The sequence below is a fragment of the Suncus etruscus genome, chromosome 7, assembly GCF_024139225.1.
Source record: "Suncus etruscus isolate mSunEtr1 chromosome 7, mSunEtr1.pri.cur, whole genome shotgun sequence".
NCBI classification, from domain to species: domain Eukaryota; kingdom Metazoa; phylum Chordata; class Mammalia; order Eulipotyphla; family Soricidae; genus Suncus; species Suncus etruscus.
This window is the reverse complement of record NC_064854.1, coordinates 48,486,208-48,500,755: the sequence shown is the minus strand read 5'-3', so window position 1 is coordinate 48,500,755 and position 14,548 is coordinate 48,486,208. Positions and strand designations below refer to the sequence as shown.

Here is a 14,548-nt window from a genome sequence, read left to right as displayed (position 1 = left end):
CTGGCATCGTTTTCAATACATACAAATATATCCATAAGGCTCTGTCTAAGTCCAATCAAAGTAAAAAGAATGCAGTAAGATCCAATCTTACATTGTTTAATTATTGTAGCTTTTTAATGACAGAGATTAGAGAATGTGATGCTTCCATTCTTCTATTGTCTCAGAACTGTTGTTCAGTTATATTTGTGTGTGATTTTCCAGTTTCTTGAACAATGTCATTAGGATTTTGATAAGGACTATACTGAATCTACACAATAATGCTTTGTAGGATACTCATTTTAACAATGTTTATTCTTCCAATCTATGCGCATATAACATTTTTACAATTCCTTATATCTATTTCTTTGAACAGTAACTGTCATCTTTTGTACAAGTTTCTCAATTTCCAATCCCTTTTAAATTTTATTACTAGATCCTTATTATTATTATTATTATTATTATTATTATTATTATTTTGTGTTTTTTGGGGACACACCCGATGATGCTCAGGGGTTACTCCTGACTATGCGCTCAGAAATTGTTCCTGGCTTGGGGGACCAAACCGCATCCGTCCTAGGTTAGCACGTACAAGCCAAATGCTGTACCACTTGTGCCACCACTCCGGTCCCTAGATACTTATTTCTATTTGAAGTCCTTGTAAATTGATTTTTCAGTATTTCATTTTAGTTTGTTGCTTTAATATAAAAATGCATTTTAATATATTTAATACACCAAATTATAGCTTTGGTGATCCTTTTACTTTAGAAGAAACCCCATTTTATCAATGATCTGTATTACTCTAAATGCATTGTGATTTCAGTTCATCATGTTTTAGAGTTGACACTTATGGTCATCAGCAGTCTTGATCAATAGTTTGCAGTTTCGGATATCTTCTTGTTTGGTTTTAGAATCAGTAATGCTGTCTTCACAAACCACCACTTCCACTCCCACTATTATTACCCATCATAGTTGAAAAAGTATTAAATTTTTTTTTTTTTTTTGGTTTTTGGGCCACACCCGGTGGTGCTCAGGGGTTCCTCCTGGCTGTCTGCTCAGAAATAGCTCCTGGCAGGCACGGGGGGGACCATATGGGACACCGGGATTCGAACCAACCACCTTTGGTCCTGGATCGGCTGCTTGCAAGGCAAACACCGCTGTGCTATCTCTCCGGGCCCAGTATTAAATTTTTAAATTTTAAATTTAAATTAAGTTTTTATTAAATTTTTAGAAGAGAGTGGGAAACACAGATGAAGCCACCTACACCTAGACTTTTGATTGGATAAAAAAGCTATTAATTAGTAGTGCTATTTGAAAGCTTCCAGGGCCATTCTGCAGAGTGCTAAGGGAGGGACAGGACTATACCCAAGGGTGCCAGGGGTAAGGATGATAAAAGTAGTACCTAGGATTGAACTAAATTCTTGCACTTTCAAGTCTGCTCTTTTCACACTTGAATCATAGTCTTAAATCCCATTAACTATTTTTCACTGCAGTAACATTGGTTTAAAAGGCAGTATGTACTAAGGGTAAATTTCACACTTTTTAAAAATCTATTATCACATGATACTAATCACTAAAGCACCAGAGTCCAGTTCTTCATTCTTTCCCCACTTCTCTCTGATAACTTCAGTTCTATGTTCAGAGTCCAAGAGTTTGTTTATGTTTATATTTATATTTATATTGTTTATATTTGACTTTATCTGGTCCCTTGCTAAATTTACTTCTATATCCCATGTATGAGTAAAATCATCTCTTGATTTATTTTGCTTAGCATGATGCCTTCCATTTTCACTTTTCATGTCATTGAACACAGTGTTATTTTCATATTTTGGTTATCCTAATTAACAATAACAAAACATATGAATATTTTTAATTAGTTTTCTGTTTTTTTTGAATAAATATCTCACAGTATAATTTTTGTCATGTGTTAAATTTGTTTTTTTTAATAAATATTTTCAGTAATCTATTTTCCATAGAGATTAGATTAGACCAATTTACATTCCTGTCAACAGTATATGAGTTCATTTCTCTCTATATCTCTACTAAGTCTTACTGCTTCTTATCTCTTCATTCATCAACTCAAACTGTGAGGTAAAGTCTCATTGTTATTTTGACTTCACCTTCCTAAAACTAAATGATAGTAAACATTTTTCTCTTGTGCCTGTGGATCATCCATTTGTCTTCTTTGGTGACATTATCTCTTTATTTTTCCCATGTTTTATGTACTTTGTTGTCTCATAACTTGATTCTGAAGAAAAAAGAGATTACGAATTTTAAACTACAGCTAGTAACAACAGGAAGTCATAAAAATTAAGACTGGAAAAAACGGGAAGACAGTGAACATGTTTTGGCTAAGATCAAGTGCAATCATGTGACCCAAATTTGAAAAAAAAAACCTACAACAAAGCCTAAAAATTTTTATAAAACCAACTTGCCTGTCAAGATGGCAAAAAAGGGGCCAGGACAGGTACAGGAAGAAACCTGGGAATACTGATGGAAGGAAGTTGACACTGGTGCTAGGATTGGTGTTGGAATGCTGTATATATAAAACTCAATTATGAATAGTTTAGTAAATTATCACCATAACAATCTAATAGGTCTCATCTGAAGGCCAGCCGAGAAACCTTTCCTCAGAACAAATGACTGGCCAAGATTTCTGATTGTGGGGGTGATATTCCTCATGCTTAGTTACAAACATTTATTTGGCCCAAATATGAATCTCCCTTCTGCTGTAGTAAGTATGTATATATTTGAACTTTTACTTCCAAACACAAGGATTTATACAGGCAAATATATCCCTGATAAAACTTTTCTTTACCTAGAAAATTCATCACCAAATGATACTCAAAAATTTTATTCCTCACTGTCTTTTAAAATGCCCTACAGATTCAAACAGAAAAATGTTTTTCTCTGGGACAACCCTAAGAGACTTTGAGTGACTTGCTAATTAATTTTACTTCAAAATTTACATCCATTTGGCCAGTAAATAGCATAGGGCTGTTGAAAAAACTTTACCAGTATAGATTCGCATCTCAGATAAGTTTGTCTCTTTTATTTGTCTCAATACAAAAACCTATTCCCTCAGGAAAAGGACATTTGACAGAAAAACCTAGATCCTTGCAGAATATTTTACATCAGAATTGACATCTAGGGCTTAGCAGGACAGGAATTGCTTTGAGATGTTCAAATTCACTTTCTCTGGACTCTTACTTGAAATGTATCTATCATCAGGTCTGCATACCACTCAGAGCCATGCAAATTGTTTTGTAGATCAAACTATGTAAACTGATAAAGCCTGCATTAACCAGAAAAATATATTGTGATTTGCAAAGAAATTAAGGAGAACATTCTTATCATAAAAAAACTGTGACTGGCAAGATTTCCCACGTATACCCCTGATTATTCTCATTAAAGCTGGACATAGTTCTCCTACACAACCTTGTGTGGTTATTTCATATTTCGCTATTCATATATTCACTTTCCTAGAGGAGAATTCAAAGAGGCTTTCTAACACATTCAAACCAAACTAGCCATAGCAGTAAATCATGGTGCTTTGTATAATTTAGGGAAAGAAAACAATACTAAGAAATAGTGGAAATTACTTTTTTGGTATCATTAGAAATGACTGTTTTTCATTCAGAATATATCAGTAGAATGTTTATTTTCCAATCTGATTCTAGAGGTTATGTTTTCCCTACCCCACCCCCATTTTTCATCCTAAGTGTTGTCTTCTGACTTTGGTTGCATCTCACAGTAAGTTTATTATAATTATGATAAATTAAAAATAGAATGCCAGAGCAAACTCAAGAAGAAAAGATGAGAAAATATTAGAAAAATAAAGGTCATAATTACAAAATCTCCAAAACAAAGATAAAAATCCCAGGATGAACTGCTCCACAGATAAATTCTACCAAAGATAAAAGAACCATATAATACAAATTCTATACAAAAATATCATACATTTTAAGAGGAAAGAGTAATGGCCACCTAAATTTTAAAAGGCAAAGATGATCCTGAAATTAAAAAAGAAAGACTACTGGGGCCAGAGTGGTGGTACAAGCGGTAGGACGTCTGCCTTGCACACGCTAACCTAGGATGGACCTTGGTTAAATCCCCTGGCATCCCATATGGTTCCCCAGGCCAGTAGGGATTTCTGAGCACATAGCCAGGAGTAACTTCTGAGCGTCACTGGGTGTGGCATAAAAACCAAAACACACACACACACACACACACACAAACACCAAAAAACAAAAAAAGAATATGACACCCTAAGGGCACTCATAACTTAAAGGTGCAAAAGTCTTTTAAGAAAATCATATCAAAGGGGCCAGAGTGATAGCACAGTGGGTAGGGTGTTTGCCTTGCATGCCTAAATTCAATCCATGTCATTCCATATGTCACCAGGTGTGGCCCCCAAACCAATATATACGTATATATACACACATATATACAATATATACATATATTATATATAATATAGTATTAAGAGTAAAATGTCACAATGAAGTACAACCTTGCTGAATAGTTAAAGATACATTAGAAAATCAATGTAATCCACCATTAATTTTAATAGATTATAAAGTAGAAATCCATATAATTCATTCAAAATAGTTGCAGAAAGAAGTATTTAATAAAATCAAACTACCTACTCTAGATAAAAATTAGCATATTAAGAATCAAAGGGAACTTTTTTTGGCCACACCCAGCGGCATTCAGGGGCGATTCCTGGCTCTGTGCTAAGGGATCACTCCTGGCAGACATTGGGGGATCATATGGGGTGCTGGAGACGGAACTTGGGTCAGTTGTGTGCAAAGAAAATGTCCTACATGCTGTGCTATCACTCTGGCTCCTCAAAGGGAACTTTCTTAACCTGACAAATGAGAAGTATTATATCTCTACTAATATTTTCTATGGTTATCCAAACAACTTTATGTATTGCAGTAGAAAGCTACATGTTAGAAAAATCAGTAATGGGGGCTGAAGCAATAGTGTAGCAGTGGGGCTTTTGCCCCTTTCTATCATTCTAGTTGAACTTTCTGGAACCACAAAACTCCCAGGGAAGAAATGTAGGTTTAAATGGGAGTTATCTTTGACACCTTTGGCCCCAAGTATAGTGAGGTGAAGGAAAGAAATTAGAGGAAAAACACAAATTGAAAGGATGGAGGACAGGGGTAAGAGTTCTCAGGTGCACTGGTGGTGTTAAAGGACAGAACCAAATATCCAAGTCAGAGTCAACAACAATAAAAATGTGAGACCCAATCTTTAACAACTAAAATTAAAAAATTAACTCAAATTAAAAAAAAAAACAGGCAGGCTTGCTATGCTGATAGGCTGTGGGGTAGAGAATGGTGGCATCGGATGGACTTTGGGAACATTTGTGGAGGGAGGTAGACACTGGATAGGTAGGATTGGCCCTGAGACACTGTATGTCTGAATCTAACTATGAAGAACTTCATAAATCACAATGGTTTCAATAAAATAATAAAAATAAAAACAAAAACCTCTTGGGCTCATCTAGTTTTCCTCACTCCAGTTCTGAAATCAATCACTTCTCCAGCTAGCCTTTGTACGGACAATATTTATATATATTCACAATCTGCCAAAAAATACAGCAGTTTAATGGCATGGTAAACATATAATTATATGACCATTTCCACACAGGAAGACAGAAGCAAATCAAGAATAAGGATTTCTACATGTCAGTGGCTGTGTTCTTTAAAATAGCACAAGAAGATGTTCAAAATTAAGATAGTTAATCATTTCTAATTTTGCTTAGGTAAGCATCTAGATTTCCCCTAAAGATACCATCGTCTTTGCATAATGTCTTCAACTCTAGATTTGAAACTATACAGAGAATATCAATGTCAATTTAATAATTAATTGTTAATTTAATAATAGAATTATAAAATTTCCAAATTTCCAGTGTATTATAAAACAGTGATAAAAGCACTTTACTAATTAAAAAATTTGAAGTCATAAGGTTCTATAAAATTATTTTTAATCATAAATTACCTCATAATTTATAGGAACACCAGAATTATATCTAAATTCTAAAAAAAACAACCCCCACTGAATCAGCATCCATACGTTTCCTTTTTTATAAGTGATATGGTACAAATCACAATATATCTAAGTGTATCTTTTCAGACTTTAAAATATATTGAAAAATTCAAAGGTGTCCCAATAATACCACTACCCTTCTGTGTATATATATATATATACGTATATATATATATATATATTCTCAGATCTGACTGAGAACATTAGTGTCTTACCTGATATATAGAATACTATGAGTGCCAGTCTTTGATGAACTACTATTGATGAAGACCATGTAATGTTTTTGTGGTTGTGATTCTTTATGCAGGAAAACTTATCCTGTATGTTTGCTCATAATAAGTAGCATACATTTTAATCAACTGGTTTCATATAGAAATAAGTTTTAGCATCTCCTTTTTTCTGTCCTATTTGCTGGTACCTCTTGTTTTTGTTTTTTGTTTTTGGGTCATACCTGGCGGCACTCGGGTTACTCCTGACTCTATACTCAGAAATTACTCTGGCAGGCTAAGGGGAAATGGGATGCCAGGAATCGAACCAGGGATCATCTGGGGTTGGCTACATGCACAGCAAATTGCCCTACCACTGTGCTATTACTCTAGCCCCAAGGTACTTCTAATACCATTCACTACAAGTTAGCTTTCCACAAGCTTTGGGCATGGGGCAAACTCAGAAATTTTACTCCATCACTGCTGTTTTGGGAAATGGGAATGTATTATTATGCCACGACAACCATTTATATTAGATGAAAACCAAAATGGATATCTTTGTACAATACTTAAAGTACAAAGTATATTTTTTTGTCTTTCTGATACTCTACTAATTTTGTTGTTTCATTTTGGGACCACACCAGACAATGTTCAGAGGTTGTGCTTGGCTCTTTACGTTAGTTATTCCTGGCAGGGCTCATAGGACCATATAGGATGGTGGGATTGACAGTGGGTTTGTTGTATACATGGAAAGTGCCCTACCTGTATTACCTGTCCTAACTCTGGTCCATCTAACGCTCCATTATTGATTGCAAAAGAAAAATCCTCTTTCATTTCTAACCACCTCTGCCTCTTTATTTTGACTGAGTCCTCCTTAGAAAGAAATTTTTATGAATTCTTAAACCAAAAAGCCTCACAATGGATTATTTCGGGAGACATAACAAAATCTCTTTCATTTCCAGGTTCTTGTGTACTAGAGTGCAGAACACATTAGAAGCAATGTATGGGGTATTATGCATATAAATAGTATCAATTTTACAAAGTGGACATGTATTAGATATGTAAAAATAATAAACATTGAGAATTTTAATAATGACATAATTTTCATAATGTTTAGAAGAATACAAAGCTTAGCACAGTGCTTTATACATAGTTAGAATCAAGACACAAAAGTTCAATTAAAATTTTAAGTAGAGGTCTTAAAGGAGTGTTAATAATATGAGCAGTGAGTAATAAGAAATGTTTCAAAATATGGTATTCCCTTTTAGTACTATAATAAAAAATTAATTATGAATTAATCAGCTTTCTAACTCCTATATTACTGTATCATTTTCTTAGAGATTAACTGAAAAAACACTAATGTAAATACCCCAGAAAAGAAACTTTAGTATTTTTCTGGAATAATTTGAAATGGTAAATGAAATAATTAGATAAAAATGAAATCAACAAAAATTAAGTATACACACAATGATTCTCTGTACTTATATAGAATTTACAGTAGTAATGACGATGAATAAGCAGAATATAATACATTCAAACATATTAAGCACATTTCATTTTGTGAACATTATAGTTGTTTCAAAAAGAAAGATGTCCCAAATAAGGAAAATAATGTAATATTTTGTCACATAATATACGTTGTTACAAATAAATTACTTTGGCTAGTAATTAGTTCAATGGATTGAGTTTCCATCCCCAGTATTACAAAGTCCCTGAGCATCACAAGAAATGACTCTAAGTATTAAGTAGCTCCTGAGCATTTCTAAGTCTTTCACAATTTAAAAAAAGCTTTAAATTTCTTTTGAAAGTGAGAATTTGTATAAATAGACCTGAATTTCTCACCTTAAAACTAAAACACCTCAGAAATATATATTTTATAAATATTTATATTATATATAATAAATATTTGATTTTTCCTTAAGAATAACATTAGTGCTTTTATTTTTACCTGTTATGGAAACAATAAAAAAGCAAACTAACAAATAATTATGACAATAAAAGAGACGAGACATTATTTTACTATGAGTAACATTTCATTCTGGGAGTCAAAATTATCATTAATATTTTGTTAAGAAATTCAATACTCAATTAAATAGAGAAAATTGAAAATATCAATGTATTATTAAATTTACTTACTTAAAATATTTACTATAAATTAATTTTAGGCAAAATATAAAAACACTATGTTTTAAAGATAACATACCTTTTTATCATATACATCTTGCCAGTTTACTCCAGAAAAGAAACTGTGTCTCATAATTTCTTTTGCATCATCTGGTCCTCCACCAAGGCTAGAAGGCCAGAAATAAAATTAAATGAGTCTAAAACATTTGCTGGAGCCAGAGCATAGTAAAAAAGGTTTATAAAATGTATTTTTTTTCTGTGAAAAGTAGGTTTTGTTATAAATCACCATAAAATAAAAAAACTTACTTTAAAAACTTATTTCACTAGAATGTTATAAATAAGTATGAGTCTCAGGTAAAGTATAGTATTTAAGCACAGATTCTAGAGACTAATCTGAAGCAGGCATCCAACCCTGCTTGACAATAAAAGAAGTTGTTTAATCTCAGTTGTCTCATCTGTGGAGCTGAGAGAACACAGTTTGGTGATATAGTAATCTAGTTTTGTGTATTGTCCTAAGGATTAGAAATAGTATTATTGGGCAAGAGATATAGCTCAGTTGTAGTGACACTTGTCTTGATATATAAGGAACCAGTTTGATTCATGAAAAAGAAGGAAAAAAAGGAATGGAGGGAAGGAGAAAAGGAAATAAGTAGGGAGAAAAGGAAGGAAGGAAAAATAGGAGGAAGGAAAGAAAGGATGGGAGAGAGGAAGTAAGGAAGGGAAGGAAGAATGAAGGAAAGAAGAATAAATATAGGTAAGCAGCTACCAAAATAAATGGTAAATATTATCAGTGAGAGATCCAGCAACCAAATTGGGTGTCTCAAGTCAAAATGCATCATTTTATATTTAAAAGTGTTGAAATAACTGGCCAGAAAAATTAACAGAACATTGCTAATAATAATTTATGGTTATTATAATAATGAGTTTCTATAAGTTAAATTATATAAACCTTAAAAAGTTTGTAGAAATTTCATTGCTAACCTATGGAAATACCATTAAACATGCTAGTTGTATAAACATACTATGCTAGTTGTAATATAAACTGAAACTTTGAAAAGTTTCCCCTTTGTCTTTGAAGACAGACTCAGTTAAATAAAATTTAACTGAAACTGAAACTGAGGTATTTTTCTGACTACATTTCTTTTGGTTTTTGAGTCACAGTCTGCGGTGCTCAGGGGTTACCCCAGGCTCTGTGCTCAGAAGTCGCTCCTGGCAGGCTCGGGGGAGCATGTGGGATGCCAGGATTCAAACGGGTCTGTGTGCAAAGCAAATGCCTTACTGCTGTGCTATCACTCCAATAGCTACTTTTGTTTCATATATTGCATACTAGTCACAACAAAGGATAAGAGAGAAGGAAAAGAACAGGAAAGAAATAAGAAAAGAGAAGGAAAGTACCCCCAATAATAAAAGCAAGGTGTGAAGAAAAGAATATTAAAGAATCTATTAAAATTTAAATTTGATGTAGAAATCTTTATAAACTTGTTCATGCTTAGGAATGATATGTGTCTTGTATAACAATAATATACCAGACCAGGATATTTATTATGCATTCTACTGATACAAAAATTTGGGAATAAAGTTAAAAATATATGCTATTTTACTTGTACCTTACACCATTATCTTCTCAAGGTAATTGTTAATTTTTATTTCCAAACAAAGATAAATATGGCAGACATTTTATTTAAGCAGAAAAAATTAATGCTACAGGAGAGGCATAATTAAGAACTTAACTTGTCTGTACCTATATGAAAAACTTCATTACTGGGCATTTAATGTTCCACAGTAGGAGAATATTTATTCATATTCCCTTCTTATTCACATTGTAACAGAAAGATTGATAAACTTTACATTTTTAATCTTAGCTAATAATATTTCTTTACTATTTTACTAAATATGAACAACCTACAAAATAAAATAACAAATCCTACTGTACAATGTTAGGTTGTTTGGATGTTTTGAAACCTACTGCAAAAGTACATTTCAAGTTATTAACCTGAGTGACTCAAAACATAGGTCAAAAAAGACAGAATAGCTGATCTGGTGGGTGCCTGAGCAGCATGGATTTGAGACCAACCCCACACAGAATTCCAGAAGAAAGCAGAGACAGGGGTGAATGGAACAGGCTGGAACAGGGTGAGTCCAGGTCGCATCATCTTTACTGTGGGTGCCTGAGAGGCGAGGGTTTGACACTATCCCCCAGCACAGAATCCCTGAAGAAAGCAGAGATGGAGTTGGATGTGCCCGAGACAGGCTGGAACAGGGTAGTCTGGGTAACTATCTCTTTAATGTGGGTGCCTGAGTGGTACAGGTTTCAGACCAACCCCCCGCCCCCTACACACACATATACAGAATCCCTGAAGAAAGCAGAGACTGAGGTGCCCGGGACAAGTCAGAACAGGGTGAGTCCAGGTCGCCAAGATCTTTACTGTGGGTGTCTGAGCTACTCGGGTTTGAGACCAATCCGTGAAGAAAGCAGAAAGACTGAGGTGCCCCGGACACCTATCCAGGTTTCTACTGCCAATGCCACTACTGAGGGCTCATGAGCACTGTGGGTCCTAAAATAACACCTGAGCAGGTTGGGCGCATGAATCTCTAATAAATGAACTCCACCATAAAACATAGAATAAAACCACACGCATGCCAACATGAGAAATATTAAATGAAGATGGCAAATTTGATGACCCAAAAAATGCCAACCATCGAATTAATCTCTCAGATAAGGAGTTTAGAATAGAAATATGGAGGATCCTCAGAAATCAAAGAAAACATAGCTCTAGCTGAACAGAACACAAAGACAGTAATCAGAAAACGCCAAACTGAAACAACAAATCCGAAAACCATGGTAGCTGAACTGAAAACCTCAATGGAAAGCCTCTACAACAGGATAACAGAAGCCGAAGAAAGAATCAGTGAACTGGAAGATGAAATGCAGAATAACTCCATACAGGACAAGAGAGTGGAAAAGAGCCTTAAGGCAAACAATCAGACAATGGAAAAAGTACTCAAAGAATGTAAACAGATGAAAATAGAAGTCTTGGACAAACTCAACAGAAACAACGTAAGAATCCTTGGAGTCCCAGAGGCCCAGGAAGGAGATCTCCAGGAAGAATCAACAGTAAAAGACATCATCACAAGTAACTCCCAGAGCTAAAGACTGCATGCAATCAATCCTGCATGCCAGAAGAGTACCAGATAAAAGAGACCCAAAGAAAAACACCCAAGACCCATCCATCCTAGTCACAACGACGAATCCCACAGATATAGAATACTGAAAGCAGCAAGATTGAAATTACATTCAAAGAGCATCCTTAAGATTTACAAAATACATGTCAGAAGAAACTCTCAAGGACAGAAGACAGTGGTGGAATATTGTGAAAGTCTGAAAAAAATGGATGCTTCACTAAGAATATTGCACCAAGCCTGGCTCATGTTCAGGGTCGAAGGAAAAATACATAGCTCCACGGATAAGCAACAGCTCAGAAACTTTACAGATGCAAAAACCAACCTTAAAGGAAAATCTGAAAGGTCTACTTTAGGACAAGACAGACCAACAGACACACCAAACTTATACACAAAGATGACAATAAATCCCATGACAATCATCTCCCTCAATGTCAATGGACTAAATGCACAATTAGGAGACAGAGAGTAGCGAAATGGATCAAAAATGATGAATCCAACCTTCTGCTACCTACAGAAAAGGCGCTTGAATAGGTAGAACAAACATAGACTCAAAATAGGCTGGAGGAAAATCATCCAAGCAAATAACACCCTTAGAAAAGCTGGGGTGGCCATATTAATATAATATCAAAGGACAAAAACACAAACACAAACTTTAAAGTCAGAAAAGTTGTAAGGCACAAAGATGGACACTTCATAATAATCAAGGGATATGTGTGACAGGAAGAAATCACATTACTAAATATATACACACCCAATGAGAGACCAGAAAAATATCTAATACAATTATTGACACCATTCAAAGAGGATATCAATAATAACATAATAAATGTGGGAGATCTAACACGACCCTGTCAACACTTGATGTTAACCAGACTAAAACATAACAAAAATATACTAGGCCTGAGAAGAGAAATGGAAGAAAGAGTCCTAGTGTGTATATATATACACACATATGTATACACATATATAGACATGAATAATAATATATAAATATATTGTATATAATTATAATTAATACTATAATTATAAATATATTGTATATTATATATTGATATTAGTATATTATAATATATGATATAATATATTACATAATATTATAATATATATAAATATATATAAATAATATGGATTTATATATATATATCTTAAACGTGAACTACAAAGAGACAAGAAAAAAACCTTTAACACCTGGAAGTTAAACAGCCTAATACTGAATAACCAGTGGGTCCGAGATGAAATTAAAGAGGAAATCAAAACTTTCCTGGAAACAAATGACAATGAAGACACAAACTATCAGAACCTATAGGACACAGCAAAAGCAGTCCTGAGAGGAAAATTTATAGCTTTGCAAGCACACATCAGGAAGGAAGAAGGGGCATACTTCAATAGCTTAATGACACAGCTTATAAAATTAGAAAATGATCAACAAAAGGAACCAAAAATAGGGAGACAGCAGGAAATAAAGCTTAAAGCAAAAATCAATGAAGTGGAAACCTAAAGAACAATCCAAAGATCAAAGAAAGCAGTTGTTTCTTTGAAATAATAAACAAGATTGATAGACCATTGGCAAAACTCACAGAGAAATTTGATAACCCGTATCAGAAATGAAAAGGGAGAGATCACTACAGATATTTCAAAGATTCAAAGGGTAATCAGAGACTACTTTCAGAAACTCTATACAACTAAACATGAGAACCTGAAAGAAATGAACAAATTTTTGGACTGTTATAACCTTCCACGGTTGAATGAGGACGTGGCACATTTAAACACTCCCATCACTATTGAGGAAATTAAAACGGTAATCAAATGTCTGCCCAAAAACAAAAGCCCAGGCCCAGATGGATTCACTAATGAATTCTTTCAAACTTTTCAAGAGGAACTACTACCAATCCTGGTCAGGCTCTTTCATTAAATTGAAAAAACAGGAACACTTCCAAATAACTTTTATGAAGCCAACATCACCTTGATACTAAAACCAGACAGAGATGCTGCCAAAGAAGAAAATTACAGACCAATATCCCTGATGAACACAGATGCAAAGATCCTCAACAAAGTCCTGGCAAATAGGATCCAATGCTTCATCAAGATCATTCACTATGATAAAGTAGGTTTCATCCCAGGAATGCAAGGATGGTTTAACATCCGCAAATCTAGCAACATAATAAAATCAACAACAACAAAAAATAAAAATCATGGGGCTGGTGAGGTGGCGCTAGAGGTAAGATGTCTGCCTTGCAAGCGCTAGCCAAGGAAGGACGTGGTTCGATTCCCCGGCATCCCATATGGTCCCCCGAAGCCAGGGGCAACTTCTGAGTGCTTAGCCAGGAGTAACCCCTGAGCATCAAACGGGTGTGGCCAATAAACCAAACAAACAAACAAACAAACACATGGTAATATCAATAGACACAGAGAAAGCATTTGATAAGGTCCAACACCCATTCTTGATCAAAACTCTCAGCAAGATGGGAATGAAAGGAACCTTTCTCAATGTAATTAAGGTTATCTACCACAAGCCAATGGCAAATATCCTCAATGGAGAAAATCTAAAAGCCTTTCCTCTAAATTCTGGTACAAGACAAGGCTGTCCTCTCTCACCACTGTTATTCAACATAGTACTGGATGTACTTGCTATAGCGATTAGGCAAGAAAAAGATATTAGGGGCATCCAGATAGGAAAGGAAGAAGTCAAGCTCTGTTTGCAGATGACATGATACTCTACTTAGAAAACCTTAAGGACTCTACCAAAAAGCTTCTAGAGGGGCCGGGTAGGTGGCGCTGGAGGTAAGGTATCTGCCTTGCAAGCGCTAGCCAAGGAAGGACCTCGGTTCGATCCCCCGGCGTCCCATATGGTCCACCCAAGCCAGGGGCGATTTCTGAGCACATAGCCAGGAGTAACCCCTGAGCGTCAAATGGGTGTGGCCCAAAAACCAAAAAAAAAAAAAAAAGCTTCTAGAAAGAACATATTCACATAGCAATGTGGTAAACTAAAAATTAACACA

General features: G+C 34.7%; 1 protein-coding gene across 3 annotated transcripts in view; it reads right to left on the bottom strand.

Annotated features, from left to right (window-relative positions):
- AKT3 (AKT serine/threonine kinase 3) overlaps window positions 1–14,548 on the bottom strand; it is a 344,608-nt gene that overhangs the window by 37,046 nt on the left and 293,014 nt on the right. For all 3 annotated transcript variants that reach the window (XM_049776508.1, XM_049776506.1, XM_049776507.1), the window contains one exon: window positions 8,446–8,533. In XM_049776508.1, coding sequence (XP_049632465.1) covers window positions 8,446–8,533 — 88 coding nt within the window. The remainder of the gene's footprint in view (window positions 1–8,445; window positions 8,534–14,548) is intronic.